This window comes from Triturus cristatus, chromosome 11 (assembly GCF_964204655.1).
Source record: "Triturus cristatus chromosome 11, aTriCri1.1, whole genome shotgun sequence".
NCBI classification, from domain to species: Eukaryota; Metazoa; Chordata; class Amphibia; order Caudata; family Salamandridae; genus Triturus; species Triturus cristatus.
Window position 1 is genome coordinate 1,004,200,077 of NC_140594.1, and position 22,859 is coordinate 1,004,222,935.

General features: G+C 42.9%; 1 protein-coding gene across 1 annotated transcript in view; it reads right to left on the reverse strand.

Moving 5' to 3' along the window:
• Positions 1–22,859, reverse strand: part of LOC146785830 (uncharacterized) — a 946,503-nt gene that overhangs the window by 84,993 nt on the left and 838,651 nt on the right. The window contains exons 22-23 of the mRNA XM_085635161.1: positions 12,561–12,689; positions 1,703–1,831 (exon numbers count right to left, since the gene is read on the reverse strand). Coding sequence (XP_085491287.1) covers positions 1,703–1,831; positions 12,561–12,689 — 258 coding nt within the window. The remainder of the gene's footprint in view (positions 1–1,702; positions 1,832–12,560; positions 12,690–22,859) is intronic.

The following is a 22,859-nucleotide window of genomic DNA, read 5'->3' on the forward strand; positions in this document are numbered from 1 at the left end:
AATAATGCTGTTGTGTAAACACACAGAGGGAAATTCAACAGTGAGGTTTTGACAGACCTGCAACTGTCACAGCCTACCACTTGGTGGCGATGTCTATCTAATTTTGAGATGAGCACAACCGTGTTTACTACTTCAATATAAATGAATAATACCTGCCTCCCACGCCATTCTTATTGCTTGGGGTGGCCTGGAATACTCTGAATTGTCACAAGGGTGGGAATGTGATGGTTATTAAGGGCAGCACTGGCAGGGGCAAGGGGTAGGTCAAGTTGCTGTGGCCTCATGGGAAGCCCCCCGGCACTTACTTTTGTTTTTCTTCAAATGAAGCACTTCCTGCGCACACGTTTTTGGAAATAGTTTTGTGTATTGAAACCAGGAATGAAGATGGCCATGGAGTTAAACTCCATTGGAATAACCACCAACAAGTTCCTGAAATTGTTACAGGCTACATGCTCTAGATGAAGGGTAACAGAGAAGACCACAAGAAACATTTGCAAAAAAACCACGTTCCAACATTTGGAACTGTAAAGCTATTTTAATCCAAACATTTCTACCTGTTGCATTTGTCACCTGTCTGCTGTGCTAGACCACATTTACTAAACCCATGGAGGTACTCTAGATACTTTATCAGTTTCTGCATAATCAGAAATCTAATTTCCGATGTCTGGTTAGACATAAAGGGCCTCATTTATGAAAAGTGACGCAACTCCAGCAATGGGTCATTACACATGGGCAAGTCCCATGTGAAATGTGCCTGCATCAGTCTTACGCGTGCTGTGAAGCAGGCGTAAGAGATTGACGCATTTGCGTCCTAGAAGTGGCGCAGTGAAATCTCATAGATTTCACTGCGTCACTTCTACGAGCCTTTCTTGCGTCGGAACGCCCCCCCTGCATACATTATACCTGGTGCAGGTGTAAAGTGGCGCAGGGGTTTACAAAGTGAGGCACCTACCTAGATGCATCACTTTGTAAATATGATGCAACAAGGCTAATTTTTTTACGCCGCTGGTGCGTCACAAAAAGTGACGCACCGGCGGCGCAAAAGTGCCGCAAGGGCTCATAAATAAGCCCCAAAATGTCCATCTTCGTCTTTATTTCAACCTTCCTGCCAAACTATATTTCACCATTACTTTCTCGCCAAAAATGTTAAATAAGACATGAAAAGCAAAACCCACATGAGAGCCTTTTATCCGCTTACATTATTTTGCCCACACCTACCACTGTGCACTCTTACAACTTACTCTTTCCAGGCGCGCCTCCTCCTCTCCCACTCACTTTCTAACTAATATTTCGACAAATTATCCCCCCAACAACTTCTAATTGCACTGTGATCATTTCAAGACATGTAAACATTGAATATATCAAAAGACAAAGAAGCGGCTGACCAAATGTCCCGAACGTTAATCCCTATTCAAATTAAATATAAAGTTCTGTGCAAAAACACCTCCGGAACCCGCCGCAATATGATTCCACTGACATCCAGAGCCAAGCAATTTTTCACAAAGGAGGGTGCACAGAAACGAAGTCACAGTTATCCAAATAAGTCCTTGCAATTTCTCTTATTCATCAAGTGTAATTAAAACAGGACATTAGCCAACGCGTTTCGTTCCATACAATGGAACTTCGTCAGGGCAATGGAATACGCAATTGCATGTAAACATTGACACTTGTGTTTTCCAAAGATAGCAGGATGAGTTCTTACTTTCTTCACAACCAATGCCAGTGAATCCATCAGGACAGCCACAGTCTCCGGATATATGGTTGCAGGGGACACCTACCGGACAGCTACAGTGGTGGGCACAATCATTACCATAGGACCCGGGCAAGCAAGCTGAAACATAAAGCATTATTATATCTCTAATTCACCTCATATGACTTTAAATACAAGAAGAAGAAAAGTTAGACAAAAGGGCCTAAAGTTTAATAACTTAGACCAAAAATGAATTTATTTTGTTCATTCATGAATTTCCATTTCTTCAGCAACCCCTTAGATGACTGATATCATATGGTGGCTGACAGCAAAATATGATCAGGAGTCTGGTTTTTAGAGCATCGGGAGCTTGGGCATTTGATAAAACAGTAGCCATCAAACACGGCACCCTAAACGTCATTACGGGATCTGGGGGTGCTTAACAGTGTTATTGGATTGCTGAATCAAACTCATGGCAGAACAAGGGTTTGGAAATGCCCAGTTTGACAAAATGTACAAATACATATGAAAAGATTTCTTTGCATCAGTGCAATTGCACTTTTATTTATTCATTTTTTTCATTTGGGAAAATAGGTTTCTTCGTGGAGAGAACCACTTAATCTATATCACCTTAATTTTGAGGGTGTGTACTTCCCATTCCTACCAATGGTGTGGATTCACTCCTGCCATTAGGAAGAGTAAATATCTGAATGTTTCCAGGATGGGAATAGGTTGATATAAAGGTTGTAGATACCACAACATCACACGTTTTTGTTTGTTCCCAAAAATTATCAGGGTATTTCTGCCTTGGAATGCTGCACATGTCTTTCATAATTTGGCCCCTTTACGCCTTTTAGGGGAACATCCTCAGATTACTTGGTCTGGGAAATTCAGTGCTAGATAGTGAATATCATACAGGGACAGTAGAAATCCTCATGTGGGCATCAAACAGGGCCCAGCGTTTCAACGCAAAATGCAACACATGGTTGTGTCTGTAGTATATGTTTTACGCATGAGATTCCAAAAAATAATTGCATAGATGTTGATTCCCCAAAATTCGAGGAGTTGCAGAAATGACCTCAAGCATCCTTCGATTAACAACTGCTTCCCTTGGCGAGAAACTTTAAGAGATGGACATGCTAAATAAACAATAACAGCTTAGGTGCTGATCACATGGATGTGATAAAACCCTTTTAAATTAGTCTAACTATGCAGGTTAATTCCCAACCACATCTGAGCCTGACTTGCAGTAACAGATGTTCATATTTTTATGCCAGATATCTGAGTATTACTCTACTATACTCTACTTGGGATAGGGGTAAGATGATGTTTGCTAGAACACAAGTTTGTTACTAGAATAACTAAAGAAATATGTCAATTAAACTCACGTTTATCGCAATGCTTTCCTCTCCAGCCTTCTGGACAGTAACACAGTCCTGACTCAGGATGACAAGTTGCACTGTGGCCACAGTTACATTCCCTTGAACAATTATCTCCATAGAACCCGGAAGGACAGCCATAAAAATAAAGATGTTTTTATATGTATCAATGATTCTTCTATTAGAACATTGGAATGTTGAGAGATTGAAGACAATGTGTTTATGAACTGGTATAGCCCTCGGCAGCGGGTTATAAGGCTACATTTTAATGACTGGTAGAAGCCCAGAGAGCAACAGTCCAAAGTTTTACTGATTTCACAGCTCTTGCTGTGAACAAAGGCCTCTCAGAGCCTGAGGGGATTTAAACCTCCTCGGGCTCCAAGAGGCCATTGTTTTTACTAATTAGAACATTCTGCCCTCTAGGAGCGGAATGTTCTAATAGCATTAGAGCTCTCTGTAGTGGGCTCTACCGGCCATTAAAGGCCAACTCCCTTGTTAACGCTTGAGCGAGCCTTTACTGGCTGGTAGAGCCTGCTAGGCGGGCTCTTAGCCTATAATATAGCCTTATAGCCCGCTGCCAATGCTATACCAGTTGTTAAAGGCCCTGAAGTTGTAGCCAAGCAAACTAAAATCCTGCCTACTTTAGTTAATGGGCGGAATATCTCACCATACCTAGATAAGCTACACTGTCATAGCAGAGCCAAAATATACATATATTTTGATACAAATTAATACACAAAAGCAAATCATCGACTCAAGCTCTAGAAGCTTACATATTTGCCCTATCATGTTTTTTTAATTTTATTAGTATTTTTGCTAACAAATTCATTCTATATAGATTAAAGACAGTACAAATCAAGAAATATCTAAATTATATATATAAAAAATACATAATCAAATGTTTTACAGCATATAGCTCTGGTATATACAATGTATCTTCTCCTCTGGCCTAAACACACCAAACTAAAGTCACGTTCATACCACAATCATTCCTCATCTAAAAAAGAGTCAGGAGCACCATACTCAAAAACAATGCAAGACGCCACATAATGTAAGGACCAAAACAAGATAGAACAGATTAAATCTCTTCTTACAGATAAATATATATCCTCATTAAAAAAAAATATATAGATGCCTTAATAGAAACAATACACATTCAGGGTGTACAGCATCCTAGGCTGAATGAAATAGCCCCTGCATCCTGCTTAGAGACTATGCGTTGACGCATGTTTCGGTGTGGACCCGCAGTCCTGGTCAAATCTTCATCAGGATGCTAAATACAAAGATATCAAGGGCCAGAGAACAAGAGGATACCCAGAGTCTCATTCGATTGAAAGGATGAAGTAGGGTAAAGACATAAATATGAACTCTCTCCACTGGGAGCATAAAATTGAATCACCTTCCTTTGCCCACTACTCAAGATAACAATCCTGTCTGATGAAAAAAACTATCTTGGAGAATATGTGGAAATAGGGTAGAAGACCTATCCGAAGTATCCAGAGATTTCAGGAAGTCATACAGCATGCACCTGGACATACCACGTGGTAACCTCCACTTAGTTTCCTTCCTTCCATCCATGAGACGGTGAATCACGGACGGAAGTAGATAGAAAACACATTGGCGAGCCATTAACGCCCAATGCCGTTAATCTGCTCACGGACCAAGTGACAGGTCTAAGTGGAGTTTACAGACTGGTACGTCCAAGTGCATGCTGCATGACTTCTTGAAATCTTGGATACTTCGGATAGGTCCTCTACTATATTTCCACTTATTCTCCAAGATTGTTTTTGTCATTAGACAGCATTGTTTTCTTGAGTCTTCAATGGAGCTTTCAACATTCCAATGTTCCAATTGGCTATATCATGTGGATATGGTGCATTCTTTTGTTTGAGCACTTGTGATAAACCCTCGAAAGGAGCATAGCTAGCAAAGTATACATTAGGGGCCTAATTCACAAAGAGGTTCTGCAGTCGTGGGGGAGTTTCCGTAATCTGGGCAGAATCTCTGCAATGAGAATTCTCATTAGCGAGAGTCTACCTTGAGTGCAGAGACTCCAGCATGACTGAGAGACCTCTGCCATGAGTGCAGAGGTCCTTTGGGAATCAAGCCCTAGCAGATGTGAGCTGATGGTAATGCAGGTATTAGATATAAGTATGCAAGGAGCATGTGAGTTGTATTTCTGTGCAGGTAAAGCAAGCTGCATCAAATAATGCATTGGTGGTGGTGCTGTTGTGTTTCTGATTGTGGTTGGCTGCTACGTCCGGTTCACGTATTCTGCACAGGGACTTTGAGGCTATCACAGAGGGGCGCGGCTGAGGTTGTTTGCCTCAGACCCTGCTCCTGTAGGGCGTCGCATTACCACAGCTAAATGTATTTACATATCTAAAAGGAGGAATAGCCTGCTTTTGTGACACATTCATTATGCGGCAGGTGCCATCAATCACCACTAGGTAGTGCCATATACTGATGTTTCTTTAAAATGTGTCGACAGGAACTGTTTTAAATTTGTAATGGCTTACTAATGCACCAGAGGAGTGCCACACAACATTAAAATCACAAAGGCTTCTCACAGGCCTGATGGACAGGCAAGTATAGAATATTAGTCAGAATAACAGTCTAGCTGAATGCAGCAAGAGATTGGAACCATTACACCTCTGGTTTGGAGCCAAAGTTTGGGAGGGAGGGGAGTGGAAAGATTGCACCAAGCATAACATTAGAATTTGTGCAGTGCACTGTGTGCCACTGGTGTTATTATATTTTGCTTGTGGCGGACTCGGTAAGAAAGCATGTTCTAAGTAGGGTGGTAAGGCGTCGCGGATTTGTTTGGACAGTTCCAGTTTTTGATTAACTGTCCCGGTCGATTTCAGGACATTAAATCCACTGGGACAAGCTTTTATAAGTTCCAATGCAGGAATAGATACCAGTCTTTTCAGAAATCAATTTAATTACCACTGATGATAGACTGTATTTAATGTATGCCCTTTGGTGCCTCTGTGTCTGTGTTTGCCACATTGGTAAGCGCTGTCTTTTAAATCATTCTGCACCCCTCTGCAATGTGAAATTGTAGTCCTACTTCTTTTTTTGTGAAATGTCCCTAATTGAAAAAATTCTAGTCACCGTAGTTCAAAGACCCCAGTATCTCCAAGGAATTCTACTGTAACTCCTGTTTAACCGCGGTATGGAACCGCAGGAGCTGTGAGAGGGAGCCCCACGTTAGAGTGGTTTTCGGTGAACTTCTGCTGGCATGTGCTAAATCACATCTCTATTCCATAAGTTTAGCTCCAATTATCAGAGTGTGACAGCCGGACCGAGAGGAACAGTGCTTTATTTGTAAAAAAATAAGTGCTAAGCCCTTCGTCAAGAGGCCACTGCCGCTTGGTTGCCACAATGCCCCTCCCAGTGCTGACAATGGCAGTACCAACTCAAGTACTAATCATCACAGTCCTACAAGAGTGACAATTCAGTCTATTCCAGGCCCCCAAAGTTATAGGAATGGCTTGGGTGGCAGTCAATAGTAATTTTTAATGTGAATTTAAATAATAAACAACTGATAAATTAGACAGATAGTGCCACCATGTGGCAGACTGTTGAAAGCCCTGGTGTTGACCACCGGTTCAAATTAAGCACTGGACAGGAAGGAGGGGAAATCCATTTGCACCACTGGGGGCTTGCCCGGTAATCCAGTGAAAGAGTTAATGATTGTGGGAGCTATAGGCCCATGTTTTACCAGGCATCACAAGTTCCCAAGCCCAGAATCAGGGGAAACATACTGGTCCCAGAATTACAGGGTCCTTTCCCTCGTACCATTCCACAAGCCCATGCCCTTTACTGCACATAGTTTCCATATGCTGTGAGAGTATGTGTTCAGAAATGCAGTGAGCTACCCTGGTTCTTTCTGCTCCAAGTAAATCTTGTAATCACCCCCTCCCTCCGGGAAAAATGCCCAGCCACCCTCCTAATGGTCCGAAAGATGGTCGTATGTCAGCATATCCGTAGCAAAAAAAATCACCTGACATAAATATCATGGACTAAATTATGTTTACAAAAATAGTGCTTCGCTGGGTGTAGATTTTCTATTATGAACTTGATGGGGTGATATTTTTGTAAACAGTTGATATTTAGGCTACAGTTTTCTGCCTCCATGCCGGGTCTGGTGGCTCAGTGGACTAATGCATCCACTGAAGGCGCATGTGTTCACCACAGGGGGGAGGAGCCAGCATTCACTAGGGCAGGCACAATCCTATTCAGGGACCCCGGACTTCCCCTCCCACTACTCAAAATGTAGATGTCCCATTCAGCCTAGTGCTGACTCACCCTGCTCCTCCTGGAGCCACACACACCCCACCAGCCCCCGTCACTCAAAAGCCAGACATGCAATTCACATCAGGCAGGCAGACACATAGCACACAGAAATGCCAACTTCTAAAAGTGGCATTTCTAAAATAGTTATAATAAATCTGCGCACACCATTGTGTAGCATTTAATATCACTATTCCAAACATACCAAACTTGACCACGCTGCGCCTCTCATATCAGGGATTACCACTGAAACACTTATCAGGGAATCCCCAATGCATTCCTATGGGAGGGCAGCCCCACATTAGTGAGAAACCACAATGGCTGTCTGTCACTACCAGGTACATGTCCTATCTTTTACCTACAATGCACCCTGCCCATAGGGCTAGCTAGAGCCTTCCTTAGGGGTGACTGACATGAAGTAAAAGGGGGGTCACGGACATGGCACACACTTTAGGTGCCACGTCACAGCGGCAGTGACACTGCACGCACAGGCCCTGCAATGGCAGAGGCCAGAGATAGGTTTGAAAGGCTACTTTGGTGGGTGGCGCAATGAGCGCTGCACACCCACCAGTAGCATTTAATTTACTAGCCCTGGGTATATGAGATACCACTTTACAAGAGACTGACGGGTAAATTAAATAGGCCAAACAGGTGTAGACCGATCTTACCATTTTTAACATAGAGAGCACACGCACTTTACACTGAACAGCAGTGCCAAAGTGCCCAGAGTCCGAGAACCACCAACAGCATGTCAGAAAAAAGGCTAGGAGAAAGGCAAAAAGTTTAAGGATGACCCTGCAAAAAGGGCCATGTCCAACAGTGCGCTTTACAAATACTTATGTTATATGTAAATTGCACCCCCTGGCACTCTTCCAGCTATGTTCACTGGTGGCTGCTTTCAATGAATGACAGCAAAGGCACTGGTGCAAATCCTTCTGCTAGTTTCAGTAAGAGCTGCAGCAAAGAGCATACAGATGTCTGGGCAGCAAACCCTTAATATTAGTCAGGGCCCAGTGACATAACACAAAATGATGGGGCCCACCAGCAGAATGGCCTCAATTGGGGCTCAATGGGGGCCCCCTGAATAGTTGGACTCCCCCCTACACTGCAGGGGTCTGCTCGGCAGAGCAGAATGGCTTTCCAGAGCGTTAAACCATTTCTTAGTTCATGCCATTGCACACATTCTGCAAGGCATGCAATGGCATGGCTTAGAGGGTGATGGGGCCCCCTCGGAAAACAGAAAACCCTATGGGCCCCCTTACACTGAGGGGACCTCCTTTATGCGCCTTTAGGGCCTCTGTTTGCATTAGTGTATCCAATTGATATCTGAACATTTTCATGTTCTGGTGAGAAGCAATGATTGAAGGGATTAATCAGTGTCTATATTCATTACCCCTTCACAATAATTTATAGGGTGAAATTAAAATGTTTTTATTTATAATTCATAAAGCTGTTCTGTTGGCAGTTTGTTACTAACAAGAACTGTCTGTGTCTGAGTTGTATGTATATTGTGTTTCTGCTGCAGATTTTTTCAGGCTCAAGGGCTCTTTTCACTAAGGTATTTAAGATGGTAGGTCAATGTTATGTTGCACACAAAATTAGCCCTTCTTATTAATGTAAAATCACTTTTGAATGCCACAAAACGTTCATGTGAGTTAAGTTCCCACCGTGGGTTGAGAGAAGGCTATCCAGGGCAGAAATACAATGAAAGCTTTTGAACACCCACAGAAACACCCAGGGGCAGATTTACAAGCCCCTTGCGCCACTTTTGCGTCACTTTCAACATGGGAAAAGTGACGCAAAAGTGGCGCAAGGGGCTTGTCAATCTGCCCTCCAATTTTTTATGCTCACCCACCTTGGGGAAATGGCCAGAGATTTACTCCTGTAAATTGGAAGAATAAAACATCTTCCAGGGCAGGAGGGGGAAGGAATGTCCTTGATACTGGTATAAAGGGAGGGGTTTCTACACATGATAAAATATGTTTCCATGAAAAAAATTAAACAAAGGTAGTTCGAAGCATGTAAATAACTCCTCAGTTTTTTGCATACAAAAATAGAATGCACAGACGTTTTCCAAGGCATTACCTCAAAACTTCACCCATGCAAATTCTAACCCGGCGGGTGCAGATTCCAGGCATCTTTTTAAGAATTGGGCCCAAGGTGTGATTTGTGGAACTGCGGGTCTTGTATTGTGGTGAGGTTGAAACCTCGTGATCCTAAAGTACATTTTTAATTCTGATGCAGATTCCTCATACAACATTGGAATTTTTATTGGTTTGGGGTTAGTAGAAAAATGTTATATGACCTGACAGTAAGCATGTTGCTCTCATGTGGTATCCACTGGCTTATCAATGCCCCTGCACAACTTGTTAATCTGCGTTCGAGCCTTTTCCACCATAGACATTTGTTGCATGTGATCAATTGTTTTTCAATAAAATGTAAACACACATATTTGTAGTGGGCACTATGTAATCTTAATTATATATTTTTGGCTACTTTCTGTCATCATGATTGACAACATGCATGCTTAACTAAATTTTTCTTTGAACGTCACTTTTTAGGTCTCGCCTAAGTAGCGCATGCGCTGTCTCTTCGAGACATTCTGTATACACTCTATATATACGAACAACAATATCTCAACCGGTAATATTTACAAGACTGGTAAATCAGCATGTACAAGACATTGCAAGAAAAGAAAGTAGGGAGACTCATTGTTTTGTTAAATGTGCCAATGGCATCATGTATTGAGAAAATACAAGGGGAAACATAAATTTGCGAGAATGGACAAATTGGGAACAGTTGTAACAGCAATGAAGGCAATAAATACATAAATAACCCGAGGAACTGTGTGCACACAAGTGCTCGTGACACTCAAGGTGGATGGCACAGGTGACAAGTGGAACAGCGATAGGCGGCGCAAGGTGAGAATGTGACAATGACACAGAAGTACTTTTGGTTTCCAGGTAAGTATTTACATAAACTTGTATAAAATTAAGCATTTTGGTGAACCAGAGTATAGGGTGCTACAAGTTGTGCTGGGATGTCGACGGTATTTCGATCCATAAGGATCAGGATAATCATCAGGACCAGGTTACAGATAGATGAGTGCTGGAAATGATGGTACGTGGTGGTGAAGAAGGAGGCAGGTTAATCATGTGCGGTGTGTAAGCGGGGCTAGATCACACCAGAGGGCCGCCCTTGGTCAAAGGCAATGGATTCGAAGGAAACGGTAAGGTCTGGGGCGTAGAAAGGGATCCAAGGTAGGGTAGGTCAAACCGACCTGCCCTGAAGCCGATCGAACCTTGCGGCTCCTCGAGGATCGTGGCTCTGACCTAAGATTTCCCCGGATTGGTTTCCAGAGCACACCTGGCACCCTAGCACATTGCCAACCTTCCGCTCCCGCCTCACCTGGAACAACAACAGACTCGGGGGCTATTTCACTTGGTTGACCCCAAATTTCCGGAGCCCACGGGCCCGACCATAGGGTTTGACCTACCCTACCTTGGATACCTCTGTATTGAGAAGTGTGACCCTCCTGTTTGTTTGTGTCTAAAGTCCTGTAAAGTCCTGTACCTCCAATGAATCCATGTGCATGGATCTTAGGGTGCAGTGGGGGGTGTACTTATGGATTTTTGATGATATGTACTTTGGGCCAGTCCCGTATAAAGCTTTAAACAGGATACAGACGGTTTTAAACATGGAGCGCTGCTCCACTGGGAGCCAGTGCAACTCTTTTAGCAGCGGCTTAATGTAACATTGTCTGCCTTGTTGGTCTATAATTCTGGCTGCCTGGTTTTGTATTAGCTGCAGACGATGTATCTGGTTGCGCTGAAGGCCTAGGTATATTGAGTTGGCATAATCAACTTTTGATAGGATCATGGAGATGTTGATTTGGATGCACACCTCTCTGCTGAAAAAGTTTCTGATTTTCCTCGGTTTCCACAGTTGAAAAAAGCAGGTGGAGGTGACCGCTCCAATGTGCGTGTTCATGTTAATATCTGAATCAATATGTATGCCTAGGCTTTTTATCGAGTGTTTTGGTGCAGGTGGGGAGCCTAGCTCAGTAGGCCAGTGGGCGGGGTACCAGTGCTGAAGTTTATTGTTGGGAATGATGATTTCAGTTTTTCTGCGTTAAGTTTTAGTTGATTTTTGTTCATCCAGTTCATGATGAACAGCATGGAATGTGTTTAGGAATTCCTTGGAATCTGTAGATTTGTTGATGGGGAAGACCAGCTGCATATCGTCAGCATAGTTGTAGATTTGAGCTCCCATCTGACAAAGCGTGACAATGAGAGGGCGGATATATATATTGAAGAGGTGTGGGGATAAGGATGAGCAATGTGGTGCTCCACATTTCAAGTTTACAATGCCAGATGTTGATTTGTGTACTTATTTTCTTTCTACCCCTTCTTGCAGTTACTGGAGTGAATGACAAAGTTTTGCTACAGCGTTTTTCTGTTTTTTAATGCATTCATGCAAAAAAAACAAATGAAACACAGCTGCACGTCTGTGTAGCTCTTTAGGAGAAAGCTCATATTTTGCTATCCTGATTCTAGTTTTGCAGCATGGATCAAACAAAAGCTGATGTTCGAGAGTTGTAGTGTCACACAGCATTTTACACAGCCCAGACCAATGCTCTGCAATTCATGAAGCTGGAGAGAAGACTGGACTAGAAAATGTTTACTCAACACTCAGTGTAATGAATGAACAGACAAGGGGGCATATTATCAAGAAATGGCGTTAAAATTATCGCTGCTTTAGCGGCAGAACACTGCCGCTAAACCGGCGATAATGGGCTTGATAATATGCCCTCGAGAATTCCCATAGAAGCCCATGTTCTGGTCTCAACATGGGCTTCTATTGGAATTCTCAAGGGCATATTATCAAAACCATTATCGCCACTAAAGCGGCGATAATTTTAACGCCCTGCTTGATAATATGCCCCAAGGTCTTTCTTGCTGCCATTAAACACATAAATAAATATAGCAAAACATAAGAAAAGTGATGAATGGTCTAGTGAAAAATACACGATCCCTTCCTAATGTTCAAGAAGATAGGAATTGACAGCAGCAACAATATGCGTCTCAAATCTGCTAGAGTTAAGATTCCATGACACATTTGATAAACCTTTTCCACTCTGGTGTGAGAGGAAGCGAGGGTGATAAATACTCACGTTTTTGCGTGCTACTTACGTTGACTACACGTGGGTCCCGTCCAGTCAGGGGGGCACTGACATATTCCTGTTACATGATTACAAGGGGCATTGTTCTCACAGTCACACACCTGGTGACACTCGAGTCCAAAAAATCCATCGGGGCAAACTGGATGCAACAGAAACAGGGTTTAGTGAATAAGCACTGCGGGCTCATGTCATGGACGCATTTATTACTGTTTGTGAAAAGTGCTTTGGCCAGGCTACTAAAAATTTCATAGGCTATGCATTTTCACTTTTGTTTCTGCAAATGAAAGATGTGTGAGTGTACATGTTCTTATAGAACATCAGTTTTGTGCACATAAAACCACTTGCAAATGTATATTTTTTTTAGCCTCACATTGGGGAGGCATTGCCACATATTCAGGGTGAGATGACTGAATGATTACAGTGTTCATGTTGTCTGCCACAGTTCAAGGCAATCTCTTGTGGAGGTCATTCACAAGGGAAATTCTTTTTTGGGAAGTGATGTGGTGCTACTGTACCTTTCACTTACAGGAGCTGAAAGGTGGAGGAGGTGAAAGGGCCCTGACCACAGGGGCTGTTCTTTTCTCCACCCACAGGTGGCTTTGAGTACCCAATTTGTGAGCAAAGTGTTGTCGTAGCACCACTGACAAATGTCCAAAACGTTCTCCGCGAGCCAAATAAGAACCATCTCATTACACATCCTTTCAGATTTCACTATGCACCCTGCACTCAAGTTTCTCGCAGGACCTCACTCAAGCTCCACATACTTGGAAAGTTATATGGAATCTTGCAGAAATATGCCCAAATCTCTGTAAGGTGGCACCTTTCATGCAACATTCATTCCTTGCGATTGAATTCCATACTAACCTCATTCCCACTGAGGGGCAGCTGAGCCACTGCTGTCTCTTGTTCAAAGAGCCCCAAACACACTCAGCAATGTCAGCAAGCCAATGGTATACTTCCTGGTCATTTCCTTGTTTTAAATTCAGAAGAGTGGATGGTTTTAGTAATAGGTAGAACTACAACTGAGACAGTGTTTGCTTAACTACCTCCAACCCCATCCATCTTGTTTCCTTCTCTGTTACATTCTCTGTCTCTGTTCTTTCTCTTTATCCATCCTTCAACTCTTCTTGCTTCTCTTTCTTAAAATCTCTTTGGGCCTTCATCATTTTGAACTCTTAATTTCTCACATGTATAGCTGTCAATGGGGATCACTTGGAAAACAAAATTATTTCCACCAGGGATGGTAAATAATGTAAAGGGCTGAGTTAGTGGTGGGTTCTGTCTGTGAGAAATCCAACATCCCGGCCAAGCTAGCACATGGGCTAAAGGTCCATTTTGTTCAGCCTGTAGATTTTATGATTTTAATGTACAAGCATCTATTCTATAGCGGTGTTCACCTATGCCGACTTCTAGAGGTTTAGCATCAGACATCTTTTAACTCTCCACAGGCTAGTAAATGGGCTTGACTTTATTGTTTGCTCTTAGTGTGTGAAACATAATCCACATACAACCTACTGTACAATGGGTTGTCTTTCTCTTAGCCCTGGTGCAGCTAAAGGTTCCTGAGCCATCACTGTGGCAGGTATTAAGGTTTACCAGAAGAGCCTGAATGTGTTCAGCACTACTGCACGCAAATTATATTGCTCAAGTTCCTCATTTGCCCTACTGACTCTCCAATTGTACTATTACTGAGCATTCCATTCCATTTGATAGGGCTCTATATTTTAAATTTAGAGTAGGGATTCTTCCTGTAGGTGACCTGATATCCCGGTGGAAATTGTCCCCCCGCCCTCCCCCTTTTGTGCCCTCTGTTCCACGCGGGTCGAGACGGTGACACATATTCTTTTTGAATGCCCTGACTATTGCTTTCCCAGGAGGCGCTGGCTCAAACCACTTTGTAGACAGTTGGGAACCCGCTATCACACTGTGGCCCTATGCATTTTATTGTCCGACACATCCACTTTGGTGGTTTGTGGTGTGTCTAAATTTTTAAAGTGGACTTGGTTGATTCGTGCAAAAAGGCTTTCCGTATCAATTTAATCTTGATTTTAACTGTATTAATTGTATCTATCAACTTATTGTTTTTTTAATTTCTTTTTTTTTCTGGGAAAGTGTTTTATTTGTTGTTTTCTTTAAACTGTTGAAATGCGTTTAAGATATTTTATGTATCGAAATAAAGCCTATGAATCAATCTATTACTGAGCAGTCACATCTTATTCCAGGTCGAGTGGTAAGTCTGGAACTCAAAAACAGTATGTTATTATAATAAAATACAATAAAATCAATGTCCAGTCATTGCTACATTATTATGTATTTTTTAAGAGTATGAGAATGTGGGAACTCAAAACAGAAGAAATTCCAATGTTAATCAGAAGATTTTATTTTTTTCTTAGACTGAAATACAACTGAAAATTTAAATCCACTGCTTATTTTAAAAGGTTCCGTATAGTCTATCTAATTGGTTACTGTTACCTATGGAAGGCAATTTGCGATTCCCTCATGCTCATGTAAGAAACCTTTTACAAAATGCGAGCTGTGCATTTAGGTAACACTAATTATCATGAACTTCAAGGTGATGGTAACCATGTGAAAATTTTGAAAAATGCATTTTTCAAATGGCCATGTTGCGCACACATGCCGCTAGGGCATGTGTGCACTTTACATTTTGGGAGTGCTTCAGGAGGGCCTTAGGCCCGAGGGCACCCTTGGCTTTGTAGTCTCAATTTTGCGATTATCAATTAGGTAATCGCCAATTAGCTAATGCACAACCATTCGCAACTATGGGCCTTTCAGCCCATAGGAACAAATGAAGTCATATTACCAAAAAGCGATTTGCTATTTATCGAATCGCTATTAGGTAATATTATGGAATAGCAAAATCTTTGGTGATTCCTACATACATAGCATTTTGCAATTCCCAAATAGGGATTCGGTAAAAATCGCAGTTTGAGAATTGCAAAATGCTCTTCGAATACATCTGGCCCTTAATCTTGAACCACTCACCTCGGTAAGGTGTTGAATTATGTTAAGCGCTCCTTGAAAGTTATTTTTATTGACTTTGAAATATAATGTAGTCAGCAAAAAGCTTAATTTTTGACATCCCTTACTGTTCCACTTGTCCTAAAATCAGGAACATCAAGCACAAAGTCACAAGGGGTGTAGCAAACTCTTTTCCCAAGTTCACAAGGTCAAGTGTATAGAATTGTACTGGGTTGTACTGATGGATAGGTCTCAGGTTCATAATTTGACATAGGCCTTTGGTATCGTCTGCACATCCTTCACCCTCTTATGATGCAGGCAGTCTTAGATCTTTCACATTCGAACCAGGTCATCTGGCTGAATCTCCTCATATCTCCTTGGTGGTGAAGAATGGGTGATCCAAGAAACCACTGAAACACTAAGCCGACAGTCATTTTAAAGGAAAGTTTATATAAAAGCTTTTGTCTATTTTGGATATATTGTGAAAGTCTTCTGGGATTAAGTATATGAAATTTACTGAAAGATGGGATGTGCAATATTGTATTGTTTTGCGGTTTTAGCAATGATCTTATGAGTGAAATAATAGTATTGCTTTTTAGAACTGAATGATTGAAATAAATAATAGATAGAATTTTGTATATATATATATATTTTCTCTATGTGTTTTTATTTGGTATACAGACATGGCCATTGCATGACGAAATTGGGAACTTAGTAACTGTAAGAATATAATTTGTTTTTAAAAGGGGAGAGTCTAGTTTTATGTTTGAGAAAAACCCCATCCTTTTTTATGGAGAGGAGTTGCTACCATGCATTTATTGGTCAAGAGGATACGTAGTACCCATCCACAGTTGTCAGGCGGAACGCTGGGATGTGAGTAAGATCGATGAGCATGCTTGCTAAACCTGTGGGTTGGTATTGAAGTCAGGTCTGGTAGATAAAGAGGGTATTGGTATGGGTCGGGAACGACAGTCATCGGCAGGCCTGATTAGGGCAGCCTCCATTAATGCTCGGTCCCTTAGAAAACACTATGCGGAAGTGTTTGATCTTCTGGAGGAACGTTCTCTTGATCTACTATTTTTAACAGAAACCTGGCTTGATTCCTCTTCCGATCCGATAGTCACCTTAGCCATACCCCCGGGATACAAAATCGCTCGGGCAGATCGGATGGTCGGGAGAGTGGAAGGAGTGGTGGTTATGTATAAAGATAAACGGAAGCTGCATAGGATAGAGGCTTCCTCTTGGAGTAGCTGTGAAGCACTAGATTTTAGTATTCAGATGTCTGAACACTTCACTCTGGGAGAGTCATTGATTTATAGACCCCCAGGACCGGCAGGGTCGTTTCTCCAAGATTGGGGTGACGCCATTGCCTCCAGGGCTATCAGATTTTCTAACTTCCTGATCCTTGGTGACTTAAATATACATCTGGACTGTACAGATAGCAAGGACACACAGGACCTGCTGGATGGGCTGCTGTTTGCTCAGCTTAAGCAACACCTCAGCCTCCCTACACACCAGGCCGGACATGTACTCGATCATATTTGTTCCAATTTTCCGATTTTAGAGGTGGAGACCAGTCCGGTGACCTGGTCTGATCATTGTATAACACACTTTTCTTGGGAGGTAGTTAGGACTGAGCCCCCAGTACCTCCAAGCTATAACTCTTCGTTTGGGAAAATTGATCCTTCTGCATTTAGCACAGCCCTGGAAGCCTCGAAACCAAAATTGATCGGAGATCTCAATGCTCAGTTGGCAGAACTTTCCAGTTGGGTCCAGACAGCAGTGGCAAGGGTGACTTCTCCATGTCTGAATAGGTTGACGAGAGAATCCCCGTCTAAACCTTGGTTCAATGCCTCGTTAAAGGGATTGAAACATGACTGTAAGGTCTTGGAACGGGCATGGAGGAAGGGTGGATATAGGCTGGAGGATAAGAGGAAGCTCAGAGACAAGCAGAGGGTTTATTATGCTTCAATTAAACAGGCTAAGGGGCTATTCTATTCTACTCGTATTGAAGCTGCGAATAACAACGCTAGGGAACTATATGCGATTGTTCAGAGTTTCATGGCCCCTGTGGCTCAAGCCAGTGTAATGCCTTCTTCTCCTTCCTGGTGTGACACCCTCTCCCAAGCTTTTAGGGATAAGATTCTGGGCATCCAAGCAACCTTTACCTCTCAGAGTGCCCATGTAGAGGAAGTTCTGATCGGTTCATCAGAAGGCACTGACCATGGATTGTCTGAATTCGGTCCAGTGGTCCCTCATGAATTTCTTAAAATTCGAAAGGCCTTAAAATCTGGATCTCCTTCTGATCCATGTCCGGCCAGGACATTGGCAGCAGTCTCTGAGACTGTTTATAGAGAAGTGACCACTATTATTAATCTCTCCCTGAAGGAAGCGGTTGTTCCTTCATCCTGGAAGGAAGCTATGATTTGGCCTCTTCTTAAAAAACAATCACTTGACCCCCTCTGTCTGGGGAATTATCGACCTATTTCTTTACTCCACGCTCTAGCAAAAGTTTGTGAAAAGGTGGTAAACAAACAGCTGACTGACTTTGTGGAGAGGGAGTCGATTCTACATCCAGCCCAGTCTGGCTTCCGAACGGGACATAGCACTGAAACTGTGCTTGTCGAGGTAGCGGAGGCCATACGAGACTGCCTGGATGCAGGCGGGAGGGCGGCGCTTATCCTGCTTGACCTCTCGGCCGCGTTTGATACGGTTCCCCATCCATTGCTCCTATCTCGCTTGGCTAGGATTGGGATATCAGGTGCTGTACGGGAATGGCATCGCTCCTTTCTGGAAGCTCGGACTGAGCAGATATGGATGCCACCTTTTTCCTCCTCTCCACAGCAGGTTTTAACGGGTGTCCCGCAAGGGTCTGCCCTTAGCCCCCTCTTATTCAATATCTATATGACCCCACTGATCTATTTAGCGGAGGATCTGGGGGCTTAGGTGATGGCGTACGTGGATGACACTCAGCTATTATTTACCTGGAAGAGAGAGGTGGGCTCGGTATCTCAGGCACAACTTTGCCTGGCCTCAGTTTTTAACTGGATGGCGGAGGCACAGCTTAAGTGTAATGAGGGGAAATCGGAGGTTCTGCTATTCGGCATGTTTCCTCCGAATTTCCGAGAGCAGCTTTGGCCACCTGAGTACCCCTGTCCAATTTCCTCTGGGAAATCGGCAAAGAATCTTGGGGTTTGGTTCGATGAACGTCTCTCTTTTGAGATACACATTAAGAAGTTGGCTGGTGGCTGCTTTGGTTTGCTTAAATCGTTTAGAAGTTTTTTCCCCCTTCTACCAATAGCAGCGAGACAAACAATTAAATGTGCACTGATTATGTCCCGTTTGGATTATGCTAATGCCCTTTTTTCTGGCATTCCGGGCTATCTGTTAAAGAAATTATAGGTAGTCCAGAATACTGCTGCCAGACTGTTATCCGGGCTGTCATCTAGGGACAGTGTGCAGAGCCAGCTTCGTTTGTACCATTGGTTACCAGTAGCCGCAAGAGTTAAATTTAAGTTACTGATCCTGGCCCATCGGGCAATTCATGGAAGCGGGCCTCTCTATCTTCAAAGCGTTACAACAAACAAATGATGGACGGAATGCTGACAATGCAGACATTCTCCCCCAGTCAAGAGATCTGGGTTAAATCCATCGTTCTTTTGTCCACTACGCCAATCCAGTTCAGACATGGCCATATGCAAATCAGTCTTGACCCTGTGCCTCATGGGAACAGTCCAGCCCGAACTGCCAAGCCATGTCTTCCCTGGACCGGAATCAAGCATCCTAGGACCGGTTTCTGGCTATCAGCCGTCATCAGCCAGGATAGCTTGACTCCAGTGGCGTAGTGAGCACGGGTCCCACGTCTGGGAATACCCATCCCACTTAGGGCGAAAAGCGTTACAACAAACAAATGATGGACAGAATGCTGACAATGCAGACATTCTCCCCCAGTCAAGAGATCTGGGTTAAATCCATCGTTCTTTTGCCCACTACGCCAATCCAGTTCAGACATGGCCATATGCAAATCAGTCTTGACCCTGTGCCTCATGGGAACAGTCCAGCCCGAACTGCCAAGCCATGTCTTCCCTGGATCGGAATCAAGCATCCTAGGACCGGTTTCTGGCTATCAGCCGTCATCAGCCAGGATAGCTTGACTCCAGTGGCGTAGTGAGCACGGGTCCCACGTCTGGGAATACCCATCCCACTTAGGGCGAAAAGCGTTACAACAAACAAATGATGGACGGAATGCTGACAATGCAGACATTCTCCCCCAGTCAAGAGATCTGGGTTAAATCCATCGTTCTTTTGCCCACTACGCCAATCCAGTTCAGACATGGCCATATGCAAATCAGTCTTGACCCTGTGCCTCATGGGAACAGTCCAGCCCGAACTGCCAAGCCATGTCAGGCAGTTCGGCCTGGACTGTTCCCATGAGGCACAGGGTCAAGACTGATTTGCATATGGCCATGTCTAAACTGGGGTGGTGTAGTGGGCAAAAGAACGATGGATTTAACCCAGATCTCTTGACTGGGGGAGAATGTCTGCATTGTCAGCATTCCGTCCATCATTTGTTTGTTGTAACTCTCTATCTTCAAAAGCGGATCTCTTTCTATGTACCTGGGCGGGCATTGCGCTCCGCTTCTCTGTATCTAGCTCATGTTCCTCGCTTTAAGCGACAGAGGACCGGGGGTGGCTCTTTCACAGTGAAGGCAGCTACTGCCTGGAACACTCTCCCGTTGAGCCTGCGCACCATCCAGGATTTGGGGGTTTTTAGGAAAAAACTGAAAACCTATCTTTTTGTTTGACGGTGAGTATAGTACCTCTATAGACTCGCACCGGGAAACTCCTGAGTAAATGTGCGCGTAACAAATGCATATAACAACATAACATAACGTAGTAATCTATCCCAGGTATAAAGTTAAAATGCCAGAATCGCTGAATATCAAAGTAACTGCCAGCAGCTGACATTTCCCATAACCTGTTGAGCAAGCAGGAGACACTGACAAATCTATCTTTTGTGGTGCACTGTGAGTAGGCCCTTAATGCATCAAAGGCTGGTGCTGTGCTGTGTAACCAATAGATATATAGTCAAACACATGGTCTTAAGATGTGGGGATCATACTGGGTCAACCACAACATTTGTGAAGGTCTAGACTGAGCCATCTGTTCACACACTGCAAGCCCGTTCATTACTACAGCCACACTGGCAAACATACAATCATTCAGCTACCAATTAATTGCATCCCTCTATTGAGTGAGCACTTTTGTGAATATGTTAAAAGTATCTAGCATGGTCTAAAAAGCCATTGAAAATTGCATATGTACAAAAAAGAGTTTCATTATAGTCCATTAGACTCAAATATGTTGATGCAGGCACCTATTCTCAGGTGTTCATGATTGAAGGAATGGAAGGTCCCAATGGCCTCCTGGTTCTGCCTTGTGATATGTCTAAAGCTGTAACTGGATGGCTTCTCTTAATTTCAAAAAATATTTCGTTATTTACATTTGTCCTCCAGCTCAGAAATCAATAGGCCATTTTGCCTTCTCGAAAAGATTATGGGAACATTGGATATAATGGAATGGGTAATCTGCTAGTTTCTGGTTACAGTGTGAACATATTTATCATTGTAACTTTAGAGGTGCGCTTTGTATATAATTATTTGCCACAAAAAATGAAAGGACACTGTTCCAACAATAGGGTGCAGACAGACACCCTTGTGCTTAAAGATAAAAAGGGGGAAGATTCTAGGTTAAATGGACCCACCAAATGAGGGGAAGAACGTGTCTTGCCTCTTGTTGCCCTCACACACCCCAAGGGGTGTCATGCTTCATCATCGGGCAGAGTGTGGTGATTTTTAAAACCTATGCGCCTTTTTAAAAATCTTCCGTCGCGCGGCCACTGCTGCATTTTGGCTTGGTGGCGGCATACGATAGGTGCATGGGCGTTTGGCACTTGTGACATTTCCCGTCATGGTGCGGGCGTCTTCCTCCCACAGTCTTTGGAGCGAGTGCAGTTTATTTGGGAGGTTGTGATCAGGAGCAGTACAATGACCTGCCCTGACATGTATTATGGGTATTTATCTTTTAATATTTCTTCACGTGCACTTCACCACACTCTTCAATCCTGGTCCTGAAGAAGCGCCAACGACCGTTTATGGCAACAGAGGCGTGAAACATGTTGACCATGTCTATGATACCGAGGTACAAATGTGCCCCTTGGGATTATACTCGATTTATGAGCTTTTACTCTGACAAGGGTGTTGCTATACACTATAACTTTGTCTGTTTGTTGTATGTAATTTTGGGAGCATGGACACTGGACCATCAACTGGCTCTCAGGTCCCCCCTCTTTTTGATAGTATAATTATTTGCCTTCAATGTTGACCAGGATTATATGAAGTCTTGAGTGAACGAGTGATCTTGATTATGAGATTGTGGTTAACTGTGTGGTATCAAACAGATACTCTTCTTTAAATCTTGAGTTAAAGAATATGGAACCAGCGATCTTCGATCAACTTCCCACCTGCTGTAAAGAAGTGAAGGTATGGAGGCATTTGTGGGAATAGTTGCCATTCCTTTCATAATAGTGCAGTACCTAAGGAGATATAATTATCTTACTGCTTCAGTGAAATAGTACACTGGAACATTTGTTTGAGTTTTTCCTGGTTGAATGAGGACAGATTGTTATATTGAGGATTCCTGTCTTTTTAGGCTGTTTCATAGAGTGTTCAATAGCGTTTTATAAAGCAGACATTTAAATTTAAGATGCAACCGGTTACTATTATTTCAAAACGTAATTGATGGAAAGGTAAGAGAATTTATGAGTTTTTTGAAAGGATGAAATGCCTAAAGAAAATTTTTATACCAATGAATAATATGTACTAAGTCTAAATGTAAGCAAGTGAAAATTTTAAATCTAAAACATTCAAATATTTCCTACCATTTTATTGTCAACATCCATGGGTAAATTAAGTTACTATTTTGTTTTGCCTGAACATTAAGCACTAATAAGGCTTAAAAGTTAGAAAAAGTTCCATTGATTCATTCATTTAAACTTTTTTCGGACGTTGGCCATAAATACCACAGTTAAAAATGTCAATACATAAAATCGATACACAATAAATTCAGGTAAAAAAAAGAAACAGTTCCTCTTTGAAGGCCATGTAGAGTGCATAGAGTGTATAGAAGTCCATCGCTCCAAAAAAACAAATAGGGCCGGATTTAAATTTTGGCAGATGGGATTTCGTTTTTAAGGGCGACAGAGTAAAATACTCCGTCAGCCAGAGGGAGTAGCCACCCGCCAAATTTAAAGATAACTGCTGGCATGCTC